The 24,421-nt window shown below is 38.6% G+C and overlaps 1 protein-coding gene across 4 annotated transcripts in view; it reads left to right on the top strand.

Moving 5' to 3' along the window:
• Positions 1-24,421, top strand: part of ROBO2 (roundabout guidance receptor 2) — a 1,014,282-nt gene that overhangs the window by 954,528 nt on the left and 35,333 nt on the right. For all 4 annotated transcript variants that reach the window (XM_064410930.1, XM_064410932.1, XM_064410928.1 and 1 more), the window contains 6 exons: positions 6,173-6,215; positions 7,781-7,908; positions 11,983-12,264; positions 12,638-12,763; positions 17,044-17,200; positions 23,042-23,302. In XM_064410930.1, the coding sequence (XP_064267000.1) occupies positions 6,173-6,215; positions 7,781-7,908; positions 11,983-12,264; positions 12,638-12,763; positions 17,044-17,200; positions 23,042-23,302 (997 nt within the window). The remainder of the gene's footprint in view (positions 1-6,172; positions 6,216-7,780; positions 7,909-11,982; positions 12,265-12,637; positions 12,764-17,043; positions 17,201-23,041; positions 23,303-24,421) is intronic.

Below are 24,421 nucleotides of genomic sequence, written 5' to 3' on the forward strand. Positions count from 1 at the left end.
ATTGTCAGGAAAAATAGAGTATACAATTAATAATAATTATTGGTACAAGCAATTTGTTTCTGCTCTTGTACCTAATCTTGAGGTTTAGAAATTCAAAAATAATTGTACCTCAGCATTACAGTGTTAAAGGCTGATAAATCTTGGGGTTTTCCATCAGAAGCCTGTCAAGTTTTTTGGGTGTAGTGTGGCCCCTCAGCTGCCTTTACCAGAGCTCAGTAGCTGCTTTCTCACTCTTGCTTGTCTTCAGCCACAGTTTGTGTTCAGCTTAGCAGGAAAGAGCAGATGACCAAAGGTGGTGGTGTGTGCCCCAGGAGCCCATGATAGTCTGAGGGAGAAAAATCCTTGTGGAAAAGCTCTGGGGGCTCAGGATTGCTCCCCTGGCTTCCAGTCAGGTTTGGTCAGGTTGCTGTAAGCTATGGCACCACACATCCCACCCTGAACACTTTACTGCCTTTTGTTTGAGACACAACACAGGGTTTTTTCCAAAACTAAATAATACATCTTTGCATTTGGTTCCTGTGACTGTGCCTCTGTCAGCTGTCTTGAGCTGTGGTGCATTTTTGCCGTTGTGTTTGTGGCATGCATTGGCATGACACAGGGCTGTGCTGGAGCCACAGGGTCTGAGCATGATTTCATGCTGTTGATCCACATGTGCTGGGCAACTGGGATGTATCAGAAGTACTGCCAAAAATGTTCGTTTTTAAAAGCAGTTTTGACATCTTATGGACTTCTTGGAACTATTCTATTTCCTGGCTTGGACTAACTTTTAGAGGAATTGAGGGCCTAAGTCCTCCAATAATTGAGTCCAAAAATTTTTTTTTCATTTAAAAAAGTACTTTCCTTATGACAGAACATAGTGCATGTTTCCTCTCTTTAGACCCAGAGTTCCATAACAAACTTTGTTAATATTTCTAGTATTTCTAGTATTTCTAATATTTGAATTTGCCCTTGATAATATCATTTAGAAAGACATGCCTATGCTTGTGGAGGTTTGACACTCATAACTGTATGTTGTTCCCTTCAAAGGTTTATGGTTCATAAACAGTTTGGGTTTAGATACAATTATTTAGACAGTAGTATGTAGCTTTCAGAATCTCCTCAGAGATAGCTGTCAATGAATTTTTACTAAAGATAAATTTATCCTAATATACTCAGATTTTAGAAGGTACACACTTTTTGTTCTGACATCTGCTTTAAATTCTTCCTTCAGAGAGTTGCAGAACACACAGATTTACCTGTGTTTTAGGGAATTGAATCCATTAGGTAGAGAATTTAATCTCTTAGTGTAACAATTATATACTTATTTTATTTCACACTCAGAAAAAAATCCCGTTATTTCTGATGTGAATATTTTCTGTTTTATTTTTCTTCATCTGTATTTGCCTGTGTGTAGAACATAGAACACTAAAAACAGTTGTTTAAAAGTCCAAATCCATACAGTTTTTAAATTACTTGCTAAAAATGTTCTTTTGGGTCATTTGCAGATTATGGGTCATTCTCTAGGACCACTTGTTATTTGTATTCTATTATTAGGCTCCTGAGATGTAACATTTCTGCTTTGAGTCTGTACCACTGTAACATGTGTGGGAGAAGAGCAAACAGCAAATGTCTGGCAGCTTGTAATGATTTGTGTCAGGGCAGAATAACTGATTGATTTAAATACTTTTAGCTTTCTGTCTTTGTGAACATTTTTGTAAGCACAAAATGATCAATGTCTCAGATGGTCACAAATTAAGTGGCATTGATAATCACAGCTAAAACTTTTTAGTTATTTTCAGTTCAACTGACTCCAGTATTTACTGAGCCACTATTCTGTATGTCACTGTTCTTCCACTTCCCTTTCCACCATGACTCACCAGGCCTTGATTCTCAGTAATATCAATGCTAAACCATAACATTTAGCTAATATTTTTGTTAGATTGCTGTTGGTAAGTAGTAATGTCACCATCTGCAGCTGTACAAGGACTATGCATTTTTGTGACCATGGCATACTCTCAGCAAAACCAAATCTGGCACAAGGACATAAGCACAACTGTCATCCCTTTTCAACCATTTCTTCTATAATATAAAGGATGGATTGGTCTTACTTTTGTGAGGTTGTGAAGGCTAAAGTACTGCTGCACTGTTTGGGTGGGATATATTTTGGGGGTTTTTGTTTGTTTGGGGTTTTTGTTTGGTTGTTTTTTTAATGCTTATCTTTCCTTTGCCCTCAAACTTGTTGTGCCAGTACCCACTTACCAGAGTATTCTGGTGTTGTCAAGTGTCTAGGCAATCAGTCAGGCAAAAAAAGTAAATATGTATTTTAACTTATGAATTGGTAAGCTTATTTAGTGACTGGTGCTCCTTGGGATTAAAGATTTTATGAAACCCAGTAAATAGAAAATGAATTAAAAATAGATAGAGAATCATAAAACGTTACACATTTTATGTGCAACTCCTGAAACTGTTAAATGAGGATAAACTATGTGACAGAATCATCCAAAGGTAGACAGAAGATTTGATGGAATTTTTATGTGCTGATTATCTGTTCTGAGTTAATGCTTATTAAAAGAGGATTAATCTACATTCATATTTGAGGAACAGCTTATCAGTAAAAGGAATGAGACTTGGCTGGCAACATTAAAGTTTTCATTTGCAGTAGGAAAATGTGGCCTACTAGAGATAGGCATACAGAAAGCTTTCTAAAGCTTTCTAAAGCTTCCTTGCCTCAGAATGTCGACTTACTATACATCCATATTTTTCCAGTTCTAGCAGGCATGAAGATTAAGTTTAACCTTGTCAGATAATATTAGTAAATGGTTTCGGTACCTCCTTATATATTTAATAAAAAGCATGTGAAAAGCCCCTTAACATATGCTGGTTTTCATACAAATATATACAATATATTTTCCTGAAATATTTATGCATTTAAAATGCACTTTGGATTATATTTCTGCATTTTTGCAGTCCTTGAAGTATAGGCTGGTGGGGATTCCTTCAAAATCTCTCTATGCAGAGGTTATTTTTTTCATCTTCTTTTGAAAACCAATCTCATCCCTGCAGGTCTTCAGCCTTTCTAAGAACATGTATCAGATGCAAAGACTGCTGAAAGAGCTTTTTTGCTTCCTTGGTGATAAAAAGCAAGGAAGATAGGTGGGTCAGTGATAGGGACATCCTTCCCTCCCTCCTCTTACATTGCCCCTTGAAATTGCTCTGCTGCTTTTTGAAGTGGAGACAGGATGAATAAAGCCAGCTGTCTATGTGTTTTATTTTTACAGTGACATCTACAAGCCTGCATTGCATTAAGTATGCTCCTATTCAGGCGTTTAGACTTGTTTTGTAATTGCAGAAATCAAACTGCAGGAAAAAATGCTGACAAAATGTATGGCAGGAACGATAAACATAGTGCTTTTTTTGGCAGCCTGACCATATCTTCTGTTGTTAGCTGTCTGGCCTTTCACAACATTGATGCTAAAAGAAAGGCACCTTCTCTATCCAGCCTCAGGTAGCCCACTTTCATATGGCATCAGGAATATGGGGGTTTTTGTAGCATCCCAGTGACATGGCTACACTTCAAAAATAATTTTGGCAAGCTTAGTTGATATTTCAAAGTATCTTACACCAAGCACATTAAATAAATAAAATGCTTTCTGGTTTATTTTCTCAAACAAGATTCAGTCTTCCCTAGGAAAAACAATGTCACTGCAAGCTGAACCTTTCTTCTAAAGATGATGCATATATTGGAAGGGTGTAAGATGATTTAACACAGGAAATAAAAAAAACCCAAACAAAACAGGAAATAGTTCCTACCTCCAGGACATACCAAAGAAAAAGGAGCAAATTCTGTGGTCCTTGTTTTTCTCTCAACAATCTTATGCCACAGCCAACCTGCAGCAATTCTGGCTCTAGAAAAGAGGTTTCTATGTCATGTCTTCTTGGTGGAGCTCTCATGGCATGCCTGGCAGTTCTTGCATACCTGCCTACACAGAAAATTAAATATGTCAGGCAAACATTGGTGAGATCTCCTGCTAGCTCCTCAGTTTTAGCTTTGCTTTATAAAGGTACACAGGGATTTAAATATTTTATAGATCACAAATATTGTTTGGTTTGGGTTTTTTTTCTTCATATGACATGCACATTTAAAAGGTCACACACCTGTACATGCTATACAAGTGGCAACAAAATTACCTCAAAATAAGTTCTGGTAGATGACAGTCTAAACAAGAGCATTAATCTAAGCAGTTTTCAGAAAATATGTTCTACTGCATTTCCCTTACATCTGTAAACTTTATTTACAAATGTCATTATCAAACAAGCCTTTGTTTCTCATTTTCCTTATTTCTTGTCACTTTGACAAATGAAGAAAGTTGGAGAAATGAGGTATGAAATTTGGAGGAGAGGAGGAGAAAGGATACAGCATCTAATACACCATTGACCAAGATACTTGGAAACAAAGCCAGGCAGTACCCACATCTTTGCATAATCACATATGATATGCACAGCACTTCAGATTATTCACTTTTAAGCAATGAGTGGAAGTCATTTGACAGCCTGTTAGATACCACGTGAATGAAAGTAGCAGTGCCTCTAAAATTAATTACCCACAATGTTTTACCATGTCTTGTTTTTCAAAGCAGACCTTTATTTAGTACTTTCCATACTTGCATTTTGATTTTCTTTTCATTAATTGGTTTGATTACACCCTTTCAAAATTCAGCTATTAACCATTTTGATGTGACATATGACTGCAGTGATTTTCTGATATTGGTATTAGTCTGCTGTGCAGTGAAGGGTAATTAATCACCCTACTATTCTTCCAGCAGAGCTTCCAGAGGGGCCAGTTTTCTCCCCTTTGCTGAATGTACACTATGAAATTACCCTAGGAGTTAATAAAGTAACAAGAATTCTATAAGGTATTAAAGGAGTTTTCCCAGTAGCTTTATGTCATTGCTTATTTTTCTAATGAACACAGAATTTCTATTGGCTGTAGTAATTTTGTCTGATTAGAATAGTGTGTAATAGAAAGCCTAATCCTGAGTTAGTGTAGTTTGGACTAATACCTGGAAAATCTTGCAGATGCTCTGGGAGCTATAATTTACTGATGGGACCACCTCTCTTCCAAAGGCAAATAGTATTTCCAAATGAAGGTGTATTTTAAATTAAGCTGGTCACAAACATTTCCATTCCTCACAGAAATTCAAACCCTCATCCAGTCAGAGGCCTTTAAGGCTGCAGGTGTCCAGGACATTGGTATAATTTAATAGTTTGCCTTATCTATGCCTGACAATAAATAATGGGATATTGCCACTGAGAACCAGAGTAGTCTGTTGGCCTTGATTCAAAATATTTTGTCAGTGTTTCAGAAAAGATCATCAAATGTTGTCAATTAGCATCTCACCAGTAATGTGGGTTTACATATATTGCCCTGAAATGTAATCCTGTTAATAGATAGATAAGGGAGAGGCTGGTTTTTGTCAAACACACATGAATGGAGAGATAAAAACAATTGTCTCCCTCTGATTATGTCCTTGGCATCCCCCATGGATGGAAGACTGGAAACACTTTTTCTTCCTGGTGACACTGGCATGTATGCATTTATAAATGGGTGCTAGTTCTTAAGTTCTTAAACTGTACTTCTAATGGAAAAAGTGCAGCTGGATGCTTTTTTCCATCCCTTCAGCTGTAATAGAGCTGCCACCTCTTTGTGTTTGTCCTGGGAAATGACATATTTGTGTGGTGACATTATATTACTGCATTACGACATGATGTTATTAACTCACTGGTGCAATGTCATTATGTACTGAGGCAGAAGCATGCCAAGAAAACAATTTGATCACATGGCTCAGACTTACAATGCAAAGTCATTTGAAGGGGCCTGTGGTGAATTCAGGCCTGTGGTGAATTCAGGCCTTTTGCCCAAGTGGCTGCTTTGCCTTGCAAGGTACAGAGCAATCAGTAATGTGCTGTCAATCAGTAATGTGCAGTGAAATCCTAAATGAGCTGGAGCCCCAATGTGCTTGAGCCTCTTCTTGTCATTTCTGTGCTTTATTATGGGATGATGCCAAGAGACCTCCAACCTTGGACACTGAGAAGTTTGAATTGTTACTTTTAATTATTACTAATTGATTTTTCCCTGTCTTATATGTGTGTGTGTGTATGTTTGTTTGTTTTGTTTTCTCCGACCAAAACGCAGTCACCTTCCAAAGAGGAGATGGAGGACTAATGAGCAATGGAAGGTATGTTTCTTTGTATAAAGGTCTTTCCACTGTGTTTATTTTTAAAGTAAGGGATCTGAAAAATGCTATAGGTGATGCACTTGCGTCGTAGCCCATCACTGGGAAGACTGATAGTGCTAGGAGGAGTTAAGTAGCTTACCACGAGGTTTAATGACCTATCTGTTGTGCACTTTGGAAGAAGCAAGCCCAGATGTTTCATATCTCCCAGATGTCCTGGAAGAAATGAGTAGTAAATATCAAAAAGAATGTGTTCATTTGTTACTGGGATGTTTATTGCATTAATTAGACATTAGCAAATGAAGTTGCTGTTGTTTAAGACTCCTTATTGGCTCCCCCTAAATTGCTGTGAGTGAACAATTACACTTAATCGATCACAAAATAAATGATTCATGGATGATGAATAGGCTGTAGATTGATAGGACTGGATTCCACAACTTTGGCTACTCAATTGAAATTGATAAAAGCTGATAACAGGCCCATATATTCTCATCTATTTTCCCTTTGCCAATATGGAGATTGTAATTAGGCCCTGGTAATAACTTCCAATCTCCTGTTTAATCAATATTTTAGCAAAAAGAGATTAGGCCTAATGAGAGCCAGTAGATGTGGCAAGAATGCGGCTGGGCCGCCTTATTGCCGTTTCCATAGAAACCAATGTTTCTCTTAGGGATTGCTCCAGGCAGGGGTCTGGAATGCTCAGTGATGGGAGATGTTGCTCCAACTTCACGAGTGCTTTAATAACCCAGGGAAGACACAGAACTGCAGACGGCTTTTTGTTTTCATGTAGGAGAAAAGGATGTCTGCAGCAAATTATTTGTTTCCCCTGCTGAACACAAATACAAACAATCCACCTGCCTTGCTGAATTTTGGTTTATCCTGGGGTGAAGGAGACACGGTGCCTCATGGCCTGAGTGTGCCTTCTCTTTCACCGTGCTCCCTGTTTAACACTGCTCTCAAAGTGGGAATTACAGGGATATAAAAGCCATGCAGCAGTGGCACACAGAGATAGCTGTGGACTTCCCATTAATCCTCCTCAAACCTGCTTGCCTCTAAACCATCCAAGAGTGCTCAAAGAAAGAGTTACCAGCCTGTAGATGACAGGCATGCATTTGGGATGCAAAGGAAGGAAGAAATAGTAGCCCAAAGTCCTGGAAATGGCTGATATGGAGCAATCAGTTTGAGTGATAGCTCCCTTGAGGTGGTAATTTATCATTCAGCCCTGGCGCAGGATCCCATGATGGTGCTGCCTAACTCCTGTTTCACACAGACAACGGAGTTCATTTGGATTCTGGCAGAGTCACGACGGATGCCTAGTCCCTCTTCTACTGACAAAGTTGATTTGTATATAACCTTAATTAACTGCTCAAGGTCTTTAAATCATCAAAGGCTATACAGATGTAATTTGAAATAAATTAAAGTCTCCTAAACTGTTAGTTACCTGTGGTGTTAGAAGAACAGTAATATGCCCTCTTCCATCACTGTTTAGCTCACAGGTATTGTAATTTTATATATATATATATATATATATATATATTTGTGTGTAAATCTCTTTTCTTATTCTTCAGTCGACCAGGTCTGTTGAATGCCAGTGACCCCAGTTATCCTTGGCTTGCAGACTCTTGGCCTGCCACAAGTCTGCCAGTAAATAACAGCACTAGTGGACCCAATGATCTTGGGAATTTTGGTCGTGGAGGTAGGTTTCCTTTTATAAAGTTACCTGATATTATGAAATAGGCTTCCATTAGTTAACATCTATGGTGAATACTGTATAATGTTTTTATCATTATAGTTATTGCTGTTTCTTTCTTTCTAGATTTGATTGAAAATTGACTTTAAAATGTTCCTTTTGCTTTATCTCTTTTTACTTTTTAAAAATGTTGGTCTGCTTTGTAATTTGCCCCACAGTGGTGAGACAGGGTCTGCTTATGATATCAAGAGAAATGTATTTGTGTCTCAATCTCATTCCCTTTTTTGTGGAGATGAGCAGTGTGCAGGGCAGTATAGCCAGGGATGGAGAATGTCCATAAGAGCAGAGAACTCTGGAGATGCAGGAAAGGTGTTCCTTCAGCAGAAGGACACCAGAAATTTGTTGCTGTCACCTTACCCATCCTGTTCCTGCTCTCAGGGTCCTGCTCTCATTCTCAACAATAATCTGTGAAGAAAACCTCAAGGGTCTTAAGTAACTTTCTTTTTCATTGCAGGAAAGGATACATAAAAGGGAACTATTTAGATCTTTTAGGGGTTTGTTTCCATTTTGACTTGAGAGAGCACTTTTGGGGCACTGAGGTGAAGATGTATTGTTACAATGAGGAAGGAATCTTTAGAGACGTTATTTAATTTCAAACATTTAACTCAAGTGGGAATTTTAAGATGTAGGATTGGAATTTTTAGAAGTCATAGTAATATTCACATCTCTCTGTTATTTCCTTGGTTTCTGTGATAACACAGCTAATTCTGCATGCTGGTCAGAATCTGCTTCTGAAGACCATCCATCATACTGGTTATACATTCCTATGAAAAGCCTCTTGCCTGTGATTTGACTACTGTGACTTAAAATTGCAACAAAACACACTAGATTTATATTCTGTATAAAAATGTTATAGAGTTCTTGTCAAAAATATTTAAGAGCAAGCAAACTTTTTGATAATATTTACAAGGCAACTGAATTTCTGCCAGCTTCTTTGTTGTGAATATCTTGAAAATAAAATCCTTCAGCACTTTTCCATCTTTTCTTAAGCTCACATAATACAGAAAAATTACCATTTTCTTTTAGCATTTGGCTCTATACAACTGAATTTGGAAGCATTATTTTTTAAATTTTTGGCCTCAATATGCATGAGGCATAGGTCCAAATTCATGCAAGAGATACAACAGTTATGTTTTAAAATTCGGCAGCTTAATTCCACCCATGATCTGTGTAGTTGAGCTGAAACTTTTATTCTGGGTGGTTTGGGATCACTTATCCCTATCTGTTTCAGAAGCTGAGATTAGATGTTTCTACATTAAAGATGGACTGGAAGTATTTTAACATGTAGGGATAGAATATTAACTATATAGATGGAGCTTGGGCCTCTTTTACTGGTTAAAAGGTCTGTAATAACATAAAAGTTCTGTAAGAATTTTAAAAGGAGTAGGGTGACATCACTCACCCTGGAAACTCAGAAGCTGAGGCAGGCAGAGCTAAAATTTCCCTTAGGAGTGAGATCCACTGTCCTAGATAGACATTTGAGGGCAAGGCCGTGAGTGGAAAGCGCAGGTGAGGCTTGGAGACATGTAAGGCCACAAAATGCTATTGCCTCTCCAAGGCAGCAAGAAAGAGCTTCCCTGCACAAGTGTTTCAGCACTATTTCATTTATCTCAAGTTACAAACAAAAGTTGGATGTTGGAGAGTTTTGGGGAAAGTTTCCAGTGGGAAGTGCGTCTTCATCTTTGGTTTGAAATGTACAGTGTGGTGTTTTTGCTGTGACAGCTTGCAGGGAAAATCACACTTGACTTTTACTCGGTGGCTATAGCACTCTGTAAAATCTCTACTTAACAGCTCTTTGAGTGCTTAAATGTATACATCTCACTGAGGTCAAAAAAGCAATCCGTGCTTGTACTGAAAATTCCCAGAATGTCTGGAGAACCTCAGTTTATCAGTAAGAATGACTGAAAGTCCTTGGCTGGTGGGCAGCTATGCAACTTCCCTTTCAAGTGTGTACACATGAATAGTTTTCCACTTTAAAATGACTGTATAGAGAAGTTACCTCTTCAGTTGCCAGAAATATGCACTAAAAGACAGATGTATGTCTGAGTACTTCAGTGATGAGCATTTTGCTAGTTTTTGCTTCCTTGAGTCATCAAATCCAACACAGACAGGTTGAGCTGGATTTACTTCACTTTATACATCAACAACAGAATTTATTTACTAAACTTCAAGCTATTATACTTTGATGGAACCAATTGTAGAAAGGAGAAATTCATATTTTGGATTAAATGCAAGAAAGATAGGACTGCACTTGTCCCTCACATCTCATGCTGTATTTAGATGCATCTTTGTGTACTGCCCCTGGAAAGCAGTGCAGATAGTACCAACATGATTTTGAAATATGGGCTATACTTTACATTAATTGTAATTTTTTGCACTTGCAATTTATCTGCAGATATAAGTTAATACAATTAACATCTTCCAAATACTTGATTGTGCCCATTTCCCTCCTGTATGCAAAATCAGATCATGCTGATAGACCCAAATTTAACCTCTCTTTCTGCAGTCTCTGCTGAGCATTTGCTATTGCCATATTTATTGTTAATATTATGTTGCTGCCCTGAGACTGAAGATGTTATCAGGGTCCATGTTAAAATGTTCACTGTAGCACACCTGAATGTAAAAGAAAATGGTTCTGTGATCTAAATGTTCATCCCAGGAAAAAAATACTAAACCCCCAAAAAAACAACTAAAGCAAACAAAAAATGCCAAATCAGTGTGAGGAGACCATAGTGTCACATCTCATAGCTGGATAAGTCTTTGAGACAGTGAGAGAACAAATGTATTCCCTGAGGTTGCAAAAAGCCACACCTGAGTTTGGAACTGAGCTTAAACCCTTGACTAGGTACAAGAATCATCTTTTCTTTCTGGGGCCTAAGGTACATAAAAATAGCTGTTATCCCTAGAATCTGAACATCCTCACTATAGGAATATGCATTATCTCAAGAATGATCTAACAGTCGGAACCTGTATCTGCCATCTGGCTGTAGAAAGAAAATGGCATATAAATGATGCATTTCTTTAAAGAAGTACATCCTGGAATTGATTCAACTTTTCAGAGGCTAAATAAAATGTAAAAATAGTACCATTTGAGATATTGACTTCTGAGAGAGCAGGAAGGAGGGTTATCTGCTAAGCTGTGGTTCTCCTTGGGACATCATGTCAGTCATCATTAGATTCTTCACACTTCACTAGTCTCAGTTTCTAGATCTAGTATTCCACCAGCAAAGGTCACTTCAGTGTTTAGTAAGGAGAGAGACTGCCAATCTAACTGATTAAAGGTACAAATTGCAGTGTGGGATAGGATTCAGAATACTGAGAAAACTCAGCAGATATTGAGTTAAATATGCTGTTATGGTTTTCAGGTAAATGTACTGGAGATTTTGAACAAGTTGTTCTCCATTATCAACATCGCTTCACCATTTTGAGGGACTGATCACCTAAATCCCTTCAGAATATCTGATTTTCTTTCATGTATCAGAAATAACTTTTTTTTGTCAGGTTTTTCTTTTGTTGAAAAGAAGGAATGTACTGGCTAATGTCAAAAGGAAAATTAGAAAAGCTGATGCAAAAAGTTTGAAGGAAATCAAGGTGATGCCTTAAAAATTACTTTGAGAGTTTTTCTACATATTTTCTGGGCAAGTTCCCTCTGTGATTTGTAAATTCTCTCCTTTCATCATTTCCCTGAAGTCCAGACAGTTTCATTGCTTCTGACATGGAGTGAACAGTTGAAAACATTCTTCAGTAGAGAAATATTCCAAATTTCACTTTCACAGCTGAAGGTATGAGGAAGAAAAAAAAAAAAAAAAGATGGTTTTAGGCAGCGAGACGTGAAGGGCAAGTGGTAGGCCTGTCACAGCTGCTGATAGCTTGGCGATGGTTGTACATCATCTTCCCTTCGTTGGCTCATGGACCTGTCTCCGCTGAAATGCAAACGTGCAAAACGACACGTTTATTTCTCAGCTTAAACCTTGGTACTTTCAGGCTTCCCGTGCATCAGTGATTTGTTTCGTTCCACAGATGTGCTGCCACCAGTGCCAGGGCAAGGAGATAAAACTGCTACCATGCTTTCTGATGGAGCCATTTACAGCAGCATCGACTTCACCACCAAAACCAGTTACAACAGCTCCAGCCAAATAACGCAGGCTACGCCATATGCCACCACCCAGATCCTGCATTCCAACAGCATCCACGAGCTGGCTGTCGATTTACCAGATCCGCAGTGGAAAAGCTCAATTCAGCAAAAAAATGACCTCATGGGATTTGGTTACTCTCTCCCAGACCAAGGCAAAGGCAACAATGGTAATTACAGCTCTTATTTTCTAGAGCCCTTGGATTTGTGTACTGTATTATCTGTGCATGAATTAGAAAATTCTTTTTAGCTCTGTGAGACACTGTTCGTGTTGACCTGAACTAATGCCTGCACACCTTGCATGTGTGCTGAACCTCACCTGAAATACATTGCACTGTGCTTTTAATGCTCTTTGTCCTGTTCTAGTCACCAAGCCATCTGTCTTCCATTAGGCTAGGGTAGGTGTACCTTTAAAAATAACCAAGTTAAAACCTGCTCCCCCCACCCCATCTGCCTCTGAGTTGCTAACTGCATGTGTCGCATGTGCTTGTGCTGTCGACTAATCCCACGATGCCACTGTGACCTCTGCCGTTTAACCCTTAGCCTTGCTTTACATCCCTGACTACCGGGTGGCTGAGGGACTGGCTAATAGATTGCCACACAACCAGTCACAGGATTTCAGCACCACCAGCTCCCACAACAGCTCCGAAAGGAGTGGCAGCCTCTCAGGTTGGTTCCGTCGCCGTGCGCAGGGGAGCGAGGGACGGAGGGGTGTTGGCGAGCGGCTCGCCAGGGAGGCAGAAGACCTCCCAGGTACCAGTTGAGGATAGCCATGAGAGTTCCTGCCCATCAGCAAACAATGCCACACAGGACTCTACTGAAACAAAAAAGCCTTTTGCAGAACCTACTTGGAGATAACTGGAGAGTCCATCCATGTGGCGCTTGTCTGCAGCTGCCAGCCTCACCTTTATCACATCCTTTCCCTGACACAATCTATGGAGCAAATGTATTTCTGCATCCATCCTCAGTTTATAGGTCTCCCCACACTGAACTTAATGAGGAGATTATTATTTTTGTTAAGTTGTTAACAGATACCCCACTCCCACAAGCTATTTCTGAATGCTGTTCCTCAGTGAAGCAGGTTGGAAATAGTTGTAGGGCCCTGAAAGGTGACTGGGCTTTCAACAAATTGTGCCAAGTTTGCCTACAAACAGGATGTCAATTTTATGTGTGTGCTGCATGTTCTCTTGGAAACATGATGCATTTTCATCAGATGAAAATGATCATAGTACATGTGGTATTATGTCTGAGCACACCTTTTTTCTTGATTTCTTTAATTTTGCTTACTTGTTGCTTATGTTATGTATAATTGTCTTTTTTTTCTGTCAAGACAAAAACTGAAAAGGCAACAGTTAAGATGAAAATCTGTGATTTCACCTAGCTGAAATATGAGAGCACTGAAAGGACTTTTTGATACTCACTTTTTGGATTTCCACTTTAAGCCGGAGCAGCCCTCCCAGTAACAAACCAAACCTAGAAATAGCTTCTTTATGTCAATTTAAATGACTATTCAAACTGAATCTTGAGATGAGAAGCCTATTATCATTGACCATGACTCAAATAGCTAAATGTGTTTACAAATCTTGTGTTCTTAAGGAGGGGACATTAGCTGATTTGAGAGATCAAAAAATAGACTCATGGCATTGTCAGAGAGGTATCTGGAAGCTGAAATACTTCAAGAAAGGTTCTTGTTCCTGGTATGTGAGGTATATTGACAAGTAGTTTAGGAAATCAGCTTGTTCCCCAGGCCCCATGAAAATTCAGAAATTGATGTGCTGGTGTACATGTATGTCAGGTATCAGAGGGCAGTATCACACTTTAGATATGTTGACAGCTGAGGCTGCCTAAGAGTTTTCTCAGAAAATAGGAAGTTTCACTGGAAAATGCCCTTTGATCAAAGGCTGGACTTGGATCAAATATTTCAAATGCAACGTATTTTGTGGAGTGTTTCTCAGCCAGAAGGGAATTTGACACTAGGAAACTTTTGGTTATAGTCAGTCATATGGCCAGGGCACTCTTGTTGCGACCAGTGCAGCTCAAAACTGGATGCCCCAGTGCTCAGATGAGTGCCAGATTATTGGACTGCAGAGTCAGTATTTTGCTCTCCCTTGCCCCCTAATTATGCCTTTGATACAGGATAATGATGTCTGTAATACACAAGAAACTGGGGGAGACCTTCAAATAGTCTGATAATTAGAGCATCACTGGAGTCAGAGACCAGCTTTGATTGTGTAGTCCCCATCAGGGTGAGCAGGGATTTGTTCTCTCACTTCCTTGGTTAGTACTTTAAGTACTACTTATTATTCTGAATAAGTTTCTGTCTCTCTTACATGAATATCATGAGAATTCCTATCCCACTGTGGAATGGAAAGCAGCTAAAATTTCAACTGCTTTATGAGGCAGGGAAATTTTGTAGCTATAGTTTGCACAGATTATATCTGTGCTAGGATCAGCAGCCTAACTGGCAAAGTCTTTCTCCAGTACCCAATTCACCTAGAGATTTAAGCAATATAATTGAATTTCAGTGTGAGGAGACATTGAAGCATCAGGCATCGTTGCTATGGGGAAACAAGGCTTTGGTGCATCAGTTTTCAAACACAAATCAGGCTTTAAGTGTTTGGTGTCTGTCCCACCAGTCTGACAGTGGAATAACTCTGTCCATGGGGACAGAAGAGAAATCTCCTGCCCACCTGCACAGTGTAGGCTGCTTTCCCCTACCAGTAATGACCTTGGAGTTCTCTTCTTTCATTTCTTCATCTGAACAAGTCCCTTGTCTCTCTGCTTCACTCATTCTAATGTCTCCATTATCTCTAATTTCTCTCTTTGAAACTCCCAAAATCCAAGTGACTCCCATATTAGCACTCCACACGTCAGCCTACATTTTACCAGTCTCCAAAGATCATCAAGATGCTACACTTCCAAAATCTTCCTCTTCACCTCAGCTAATCTCTAAGCTGAAGTTGTTCTTTGCATTTCCCTTCTCTGTGTATTCCTAGTTTAAATCCTCCTGCAACATAAAAACATATGCATGTGCTTTTCTCCTAAAGCAGCCCCTCCTGCCTTAGTTCTTTTTGGCTCCTACTCCTGCTGACTTTAAAAAAATTTCTCCATGTCCCACAAATTAAAATTAACCTACTTCCTTTGCACTGTTCAGTGACCCTATTTCTAACTCCACTTTTTTTGCCTTGCCTGTGCTTTGAAAGCTTCACTTTCTCTCCAGAAAGTTCATGTATTTGTTCCTCTATCTCCACTGTCACTGGGGTTTCTTTTCACCGGTCAAAATGTTCTTTCCCTTTTCAAGAAAGCTGCCCTTTCTGCCAGGCTACAAACGGAAGGAAGAGCCTGTTTTCTATCCTAATAGAAGTAATATCAGCTCAGTTCACACATAGTGAATCAGAGGATCTTGGCTGAACTTACTATAAATACTCCAAAACAAGGAAGGAAGAGCATTGGTCTGGAACTGAGTGGAAAGCAAAGTCTCACTTCCAATGTGCTGCCAGCCAGGTCAATTAGAAATATTGCTGGGCTTGTTGCCTGTCTCTAGCAGGCACAACAGGAGGTGAAAAGAGAAGTCTTGGCTACTTCTGAGTCACAGAATCACCTTTTTCTTTCCTCTCTGTTTGTCCTTTTTTTCATCCAGCTGATGTTTGGAGGTAACAGAAGAAAGCCTGTGAGCCACCATCTCAAAGATAAAAAGTCCCATGATAGGGGCTTGTCTCTGTTGCTAAAATTGCACCTCCTTCTGTGTTTCTCTGGGCCTAAATTAAAGCCATGGTACAGAGGGCAGTGCCTGCCAGTGCACATTGTGCCACCCTCCCTGACCAGTCAGTTTTGGCTTTCTTGATTCATTGATTCATTTTTATGTGAGGGTTTTTTTTGTCTGATCCTTATAAATCATCAAGAAGCATCAGTGGGTAAGATGGATTAGACTGTGCTTTCTGCAACAGGCCAGGGATGAGTGAGAGCAGCTGGGTACCCCACTGAAAAGGCATCTGACAAACCATTCCTCCATCCAACAAAGAGTTTGAAAGCCACAACAAAGCTCCAAAAAATAGACGAGTCCCCAAGCAGTCAAGGGATTTGAAATGTTGAGCCATTCTTTCTCTTAATGAATTCCTGACAAGAAAAAGAAGTCAGAGAAAAATAAAAGAAGCAAACCAAGTGGGATGAGAGCTTTCTCTGTAAGATCACTCTCCCACAAATGGAAGTGTCTCAGCTGGAGAAGTGGATTCAAGGACAATAAGAGAAGAGCAGAGGTTTTAACCAAAATGCATTGCTCACTGCATTTCTACCTCATCCATTAGAGCTGTATATCAGAAATAGAACCTCTTCTCCACAGTGGCACAGGAGACTTTTGAATCCTAAACAGTCAGTCCTAAAACATTGCACATGACTTCCCACTCTTTAAAAAAACTCCAGAAATTAAGAAATTCCTGTCAACAAAACCCTGTTCCTTTTGTTTTGACAATTTACTCCTGTCTTGAAAGTTCCTGACTCCAGTGACAATTTTTTAACCTCCATGTTTTCCACAGAAAGTGATTGTGCAAAACTGTGTTGTAATCACAGTGGATTCTGACATTTGAAATAATTTGCTATATTTTATTATAATTTTATCTAAGAGTGAATTTAAGAAGTTAAAAAGTGCACATGAATAAAACAGGAAATATATTTCTTATACAGGAAAACCTGTCTTTCCTTGTTTCTGCACTACCGTGGTGCAAATGTACAGAGGTTTAAAAAGAAGTGTTTTTCAGGAAATATTCAGAATATTCCCCATTCCATTCTTTTATTACTTATAACCTTGTTACAGCATTAGCACGTTGATGCTAATTCTGCTGAGATTTGGGCATGTGCTCTGGAATCAGAATTCTGTCAAAGAAATGTAAATAGCTGGCCTTTTTTTCCACATTATAGCTCTAACATTTTATTTTTCTTTTTTCGATTTGCAGGTGGCAAAGGAGGGAAAAAGAAGAAAAACAAAAATACTGCCAAGCCCCAGAAAAATAACGGTTCAACCTGGGCCAGTGTTCCCCTCCCACCCCCTCCTGTGCAGCCACTTCCAGGCACAGAGCTGGAGCACTATGGGGTGGATCAGCAAGAAGCAGGGTAAATTTTTTCTCTTTGTCTTTTGAAGAAAAACCTGTGATTTGCAGAAATGAGTCCTTTTCTATTTTTTTTTTATTTTACTAAGGGACAATATTATTCTGTTTTGTTTAAAAAAATAAAGAGAGAACAACTTATCCTGTAGATTTATTCAAGGCTGTGGAGGAGGAATGTTTGAATAGCTTCTCTGGATAGTGACTGAAGATGGAAACAAAAGTGACCTTGCTTCATCATCCTGTAGGGCTTCAGTGCTTTCTCATGCTGAGAAGGATCTCACTTCACAGGTAGCTTAATTGAATTCTGGGATTGCATGCAGCTGATGGGACTCAGAGTGAGTAAGGATGACATAATCTGGCTCTGTGTATTTTTTCACTGCTTTGATGTTTAAAAATATTAGAGCCAACAGAACAAAAAAAAAAACAAACCCACCAAATTGGATTAATTTTTGAAGATCAACCAATGGATAATAATCTTCTCATCGCCTTTTAGAAGAAATTTCACAGTTGAGGAAGGCATGCTAATTATAGCCTTTTTTGTTATTATTCAAACAACTTTCAAGTTTCTGGAACCTTCCACATAATTTTGCATAGCTCAAACTTGTTTTCAAGGACACAAAATCACACAAGAACTGCTAAACGAGAGTAAAGAGACATTTCCTACAAAGACAACAACTACAAATTGCTTTTTATAAAGTGTAATTATGTGATATACCAGATTATCAAACTCTGGAGGTAAATCAGAGTATATAAAAATATAGTTTACTGTGGGTAGCTCTGTTGGAGTCTTTGAGAATAATTTTTCTGTCAGGAAAAATTTTTTCGTGTGTTTCAATACATGGATTAATCAATATTTCCTAAGGATGAAACATTTTTAAGAATATATTGTAATAGCTTTACTGAATAAAAATATTTCAAGTGTTATCTCAGTTGTAAAGGGGAATTGATCATTACTAATTTCATAATTAAAGTTAGAAAAATTCCATGTTGTTTCAGTTTATACGAACTCCTTTGGCTCTTATAATGAGCAATAAATGACTGTGTTTGTCAGTGAAGTCCTTCTTAAAATTAAGGCCCATTCAGGCTCTATAGTTAAAATTTCAAAGTAATGGAAAATTAATAACCTTACTGATTGTGAGTGTTGTTTAAATCTCAAAACAAAAAGTTCATTTAATCATTGTCTTCTGTATTCTAAGAGGCTAAAATAAATTTTAAATTGTTTCACCGTATAATAATTTTGTCTTTATCAGTTTATATCCTTAAAACACATGTGCAACCATTTCACTAAAACAATTATGCAATAGAAGGCAAACCACTTGGATTTTCTTCAGAACAATGAAATAGCATTAAAGGTAAATGGAAATACCTTATAGAGAAATCCCTTGTGACACAGGGCTTGACTCCTCAGTTGCATAAAGCATCTGTAATTTAGCTGGAAGGAATGATGTTGGTCACCAAGACAACGTTGGTTATTTAAGGAGAAGGTAATCACCAGCCTCCAGGTTCACAACCATTCAGACTTAGTTTTTCCTCTGATTATGCTTGGAATTGCTCTTCTCTGGTTTTTGTTATGTCTCATTAGCAGTGGTGGTAGCAAGACCTTGTAACATGCATTTTACCAAACACAGAAACAATTGTAAGGTTGGACTTAGAGTCTCAGTCTGGAGCTACAGTAATTTGCAACCACCTTTTATGAATCTGCACTGCCTATATTTTCTGAAGATGCTTCCAATGCTAATAGTCCCTCTGAATTTAGGGTTTGATCTTGTTTCTGTGGTTTTCAACAACCTAGAAGGGAAAAAAATCACAGACTGAATTCCTTATGTTGACTTGGACATACTGGGTTTTAAAAAAAAGCCACATTTTAACAATTCTTTTGTTCTTCTTGGTTTGTTTTGATGTACTCTATCTGTGACAAATTCAAAGTGTTTTAATTTTAGAGCAATAAAACAAGGAGGGTGGCATCTAAACAGAAACTTGTTTTTCTCTGTGTCTTCCTATAACAATTAAATTAAAATGTGAGTTTCACTGGAATGATTATCACAAAAAAAACCCCTCAATAATTTTGACACCTAGTTTCACTTACTAGAGATTAGCGCTAATTGCCTTATTACTACTGGACTGCTCAATTGCAAAAGATAATCCAAAACAGCAAGTGATATAAAAAAAAAAAACCCACCTAACTTAACCTATCACAGAAAAAATACACTCAGTTTTCTGTACCATCTTCTTCCCTGAGGCACTAGGGTTGGCACATGCTTCCATTTTTCCATTAACTGCCAAAGAAAAAGTGAATATCTTACTCCAGCTAGCCCTGTTATATCATGTGGTAGCTTTGGGGATCTCTTGGATTCCTGTTTAACCTCAGCAAAGAGCCTATTTGTGCTAATTTTCTTTTTTCCTATAGTAGCTCCCAAACTGACATGCTCCCTTTCCCTTTTCAGAGAAGATGATTTTGCTTGATTTTATATTAACTTGACAGTAAAGATATGCTTGTTTCTTATTCATTATCTTTTACTTTGCTTTTTTCATCAATAATATGCATGATCTTGAGTCAACCTAGTAAAGGCAGTCAGCATATTGTTATTTGGTTATTTATATTTCTTGCTATTGATTACACCTCAGAATGGATTATTAGCTGCTGAATGTCAATATATTTGATACTTATTGTCTGTCTTTAGGAAAAGTTAAGGAAGGTAGTACCTTTTACTTCAAAAAGTCCTTTCTGGTGAATTCCAGGGAGAGAAGCTTCATTAGTTGCAACAACTTGTATAATAAAACACAGTTTTTACAGAATGTACCCTGTATTTATCACCTTTATTTTATATTTTGAAGGAACAAATCTATTGACATAATGAATTGAGCTTTTTAATAGTAAAAGATTACTGTAGAAGTGCTGACAATACAATAAAACTTACTAGAAAAATAGAGGCTCATGTTTGTTAACCAGAACTTATTAGGGTCTTAATTATAATGAAATTACAATCAGAGTTTGCTAATGAAGTTAAGGCACTTAGATTTCAATAAGTGTGCTTAAAAAAAAGTGGCATTTTCACTACATTGGATTTACTCAAAAAAATGAAAAAGAACATGGATGTGGCCAATAATCATTATGGTGATACCAGGTGTTTCTATAGCTGTATCACTTATGTGACATGTAGATACTATGTAGTCTGTTAGGTTTACGTTTTCTTTTCTCATTTCTTCTTTGTTGATTTTGGGGGTTTTTGTTTATTTTGTTTTTCTCTAAAATGAAGGTTAGTGCTTGTGGCTTTTCAGACACCTTACATTTAGAAGACAAAGTTTCTTGTACCTGAAATCTTGAATCTCAATGTCCTGAACTTCAGGTTTAGGCTGCTTTCCATTTCAAAAAAAATTTGGGTAAAGGTACAGTACTTTTGCAGAATCTTTTCACTGAGAAACTTCTTTACTAAAAAACCTTTTTGCCACCAAGCTGAACATTTGGGGATTTGAAGCAAGTAGGGTCAGAAGGCGAGCACATCCAAAGCTCGTTTATTCATCATTGCAAAGTCACCAGGGAGTGACTTTTCCCTGTCCCTTTTAAAGAAGAGGGCATTATAGCAAAGCATGAGGTTGAGAGAGCAAAAGGCAGCAAGAGAACTGTTTCACTGCACACTTTTCACAGTATGATTTAGGATGGTCCCTTCAGCCTTGGCTGCAAATGTCCTGAGTAAATTTTGTTTGGAAAGACAAATTACAGCTGGTCATGTCTTATTTGTTTGCTAAGGATGAATATGTATCATGTAACATTTTCTTCAATCTCTGTGTTATGAAAATGGTAATGATCAATCACTCAGCCTCTCCTAGAGGCCAGATGTTAAGAAGCAGCCCTTATTTTCACTTCTGTGCTCATATGGGTTTGTATATCTGTTTATGGTTATATCTACATATATAGAGATTTAAATTTTTGCAAGTGTGAATTACCAGATATATCTTCCATGGACTTTTGGATGATTAAGTCAGGTTGTTTCAGCTGTCCTGAATCTGTGTGTTTAAATGCCAACTACAGACTTCTGAATAAGGAAAAAGTAGTTTAGTTAATTTAAGAAATCTTTTAATTTTGCTGAAAGTAAATGTTCTGTTCATAATACAGGTTTTGCAACTTCTCCATCTCAGTGTTCCCAGCCTTTTTATAACCTGGCTTCACACTTGAGAAAATTGACAGTACTTCATTTTTCTTTGGGAAATTGGTAAATCCTTCTTTCCAAATCAGAAGCTTTAAAGAAGTATTTTTAAGCCAGTTTGAGAAATTAACTGTATCGTGCAATGCACTGCCTGCCTGCATTGCAGAAAAAAGGACCTTGTCAGCAGTCCTTGGAGGTGGAAGGAAGATAAAGTGACTTAGATGATGCTTGGGAAATGGCATTTAGAGTGTGTGATGGTTTGACAGTGAAGGAGCTGTGAGAGCTTGTGGTTGTCTGGTTGTTTTTTGAGGGGAAAAAAAAAAAGCACAACTGTGTATCCTGAGTTATTTTGGAATACACCAGGAGTTAAGAAGAAATATGTGCTGATGCTCAAGGGACTAATGCCTGACTGGATGTTTTGAAGATGGAAAAAGTAGACAGTTGAGATTTGAGTGGTGTGATTGTCAGCAAAGCTGTGTACAACTGAAGTTGTGTTCACATTAGGGAATTACTCAGGGGAGGTGATGCACAGGGAATGACCACAGTTACTAAGGCCTCTCCACCTGGAATGATGCCAGAGTCTCTAAGGGACAATATCCCAGGATGATACTCTAGTACAACACTGAATTGAAAGATCCTCTGATAAGTGCAGAGACTGAAAAGAATTTACTTGCTGGCAAAACTTGTGTAAGAAGTGGTAATAAAATATAAAGCTTTTGTTTCTAGCCCTGATCAGATATAGCACCACCCCTTACACCTTTGGTATAAGGCAGCAAAAACCACAAACTCCTACCAGGACACCCTTTATGCCTGAAGGAAGAAGAATTTGTTATTCAAGAATACTCCTAGTGGTTATTTTTTCCATTTGCTTTGGGCAGGTGTGTTGAAAGTGTTCAGAAATGTAGCACTGTCTAGGTAAGTCTCAGTGCAGATTGGTTAGGAGGTGGGGGTGCTGGCAGAGCTGTCAACATGTGTGCTAATGTACCTTATCAGCTGGTGCTGTGACACAGCATATGCTTGGGGTCAGTGCTGCTGTGACATGGATGTATGGCACATCATAGGAGATACCCGTGTGCAGGGTGGGAAGGCCAGAATTTATGAGGAAAGTGTAGCTTTTTATTTAAGCTCCAAACCAGAACAAATGGTAAATTTATAGACAGATAAAGGGGAGGATGGAAGTAAATGGTTAATGCTCTTGGGGATGGTGCTATGCAGGGCCAAGAGTTGGGCTTGGTGATCTTCGTGGGTCGTTTTCAACTCACCTTTTTCTGGGATTCTGTGAAATAAGTGCATAAGTGCTAGTACATAAAGCTTGCTCTACGTTTTAAGAATGCTGCTAATTTCATGTCCAGGTCAATATTCGTTCTCCTATGTTAATGATCCTGAAAGTGAGTTCATTTTTGTTCATTTTTGTTGTTGATTGTGGTGCAACATTATCTAATCACCATTAATGAATGTGATAATGGGTCAGTAGTTTTTCTGTTGCATATCTTGTTCAAGTTGCTTAGCTGTTGTGGGAAAAATTAAACTGACTCAGTAAGGACAATGTAGGCACTTAAGACCCTATTTTTATTAAATTTTAGGACTCACACTGTGAGCAAGGTTTCCAACTGTAGCAGGAATCCTGTTTACCCTCTACATCCTCTCCTGCACAGCAGAGATGAGTTTTGATATGCACTAAGTTTGTTTGGTTTTTATTGTAGATATGACAGTGATGGTTGGTGTCCACCTTTGCCAGTTCAGACCTACCTGCATCAGGGCATGGAAGATGAGCTTGAAGAAGATGATGATCGTGTCCCCACACCTCCTGTCCGGGGAGTAGCTTCATCTCCTGCCATCTCCTTTGGGCAGCAGTCGACTGCAACTCTCACGCCTTCCCCACGAGAGGAGATGCAGCCAATGCTTCAGGCTCACCTTGATGAGTTAACAAGGGCTTACCAGTTTGATATAGCAAAGCAGACATGGTAAATGTTTGAAGAGGTCACCTGTGATCAGGGAAATTAAATAATAATATTAATATTAATAATAACAACAACAATAATACATTCCTTTTTGACATAAATAATGACTGTTAACAGTGTTTCAATTATGTTTCCAAAGAAGTAAACTGGAAGAAGAAATAGCAAAACTCTGCCCACAGCTTGAAGGCCTTACATATCCATATGTGCTTTTAAAATCGTAATACTTGGTAATATACTAAATTTTGTCTGAAAACATGTAAAAACAATATTCCTGCAAAATTTTACGTGTGTTTGGCTAAGGTGTCAGGCCACCTCCTGACATCTTTTATATAATTGAGAGTACTTTCTTTTCAGGCTAGAAGAAGAGAGGATTTTTTTAGAATTTTCAAAAATAATAAGATTCTAAATTTCTGATTAAAAATAATGCTAGTTTCTTGAAATAGCAATGTGGCAGCTTTTACACTGTGTCACATGAGCATGAATTGCATGCATCTCTGTACTTTGAACTACCATGAGAATTTCTGATTCGCAGGAAAAACCCAGAAACAGCAGAAGGCAAGTTGTTAGTATTTGTAGGATGGGTCTAGTGTTTCAGAGAGCTTTATGCCTCTTTAAAGGAAGAGCAAGCAAATACCACAGTAACATTTCCCCTGCAAAACAAACAGAAGCAATCTCTTCAGGGACTGAGAAAGAACTTGTCAACTGCACCAGGCTGGGGACATGGTGAAGGTCAGCTGGTTCCTGGATGTTCCCTGAGCAGCAGTTGTCCTTTTACAACTCTCCTACCCAGACAAAGCCCGCGACTCTCAGCGGAGCAGAGCAGAGCCAGTTACCGAATGGCACGCTGCCAGCAGAGGAGCAGCCTTTCTTCCCTGCTAAATAAAACCTCAAAGTTATTCAGCTTGAGCTCCCATAAATACATCAGGCAGGTAGGCAGGCTGTGCCAAACCAAAGCCAGCTGTTTTCCCTGGGCACTCTGGAAGCCTCGGGGCTTGTCTGCAATCTGCACTCGATCAACAGGGTACCTCTGTCCCGCTGCAGCATCGCTCTGCCAGCACCGACCCCAGCCTGCCTGTGGGACTGACCCAAATCCCAGGCAGCAGCTAGACCTGGCCTCTGGAA

Source organism: Passer domesticus, chromosome 2 (assembly GCF_036417665.1).
Source record: "Passer domesticus isolate bPasDom1 chromosome 2, bPasDom1.hap1, whole genome shotgun sequence".
NCBI classification, from domain to species: Eukaryota; Metazoa; Chordata; class Aves; order Passeriformes; family Passeridae; genus Passer; species Passer domesticus.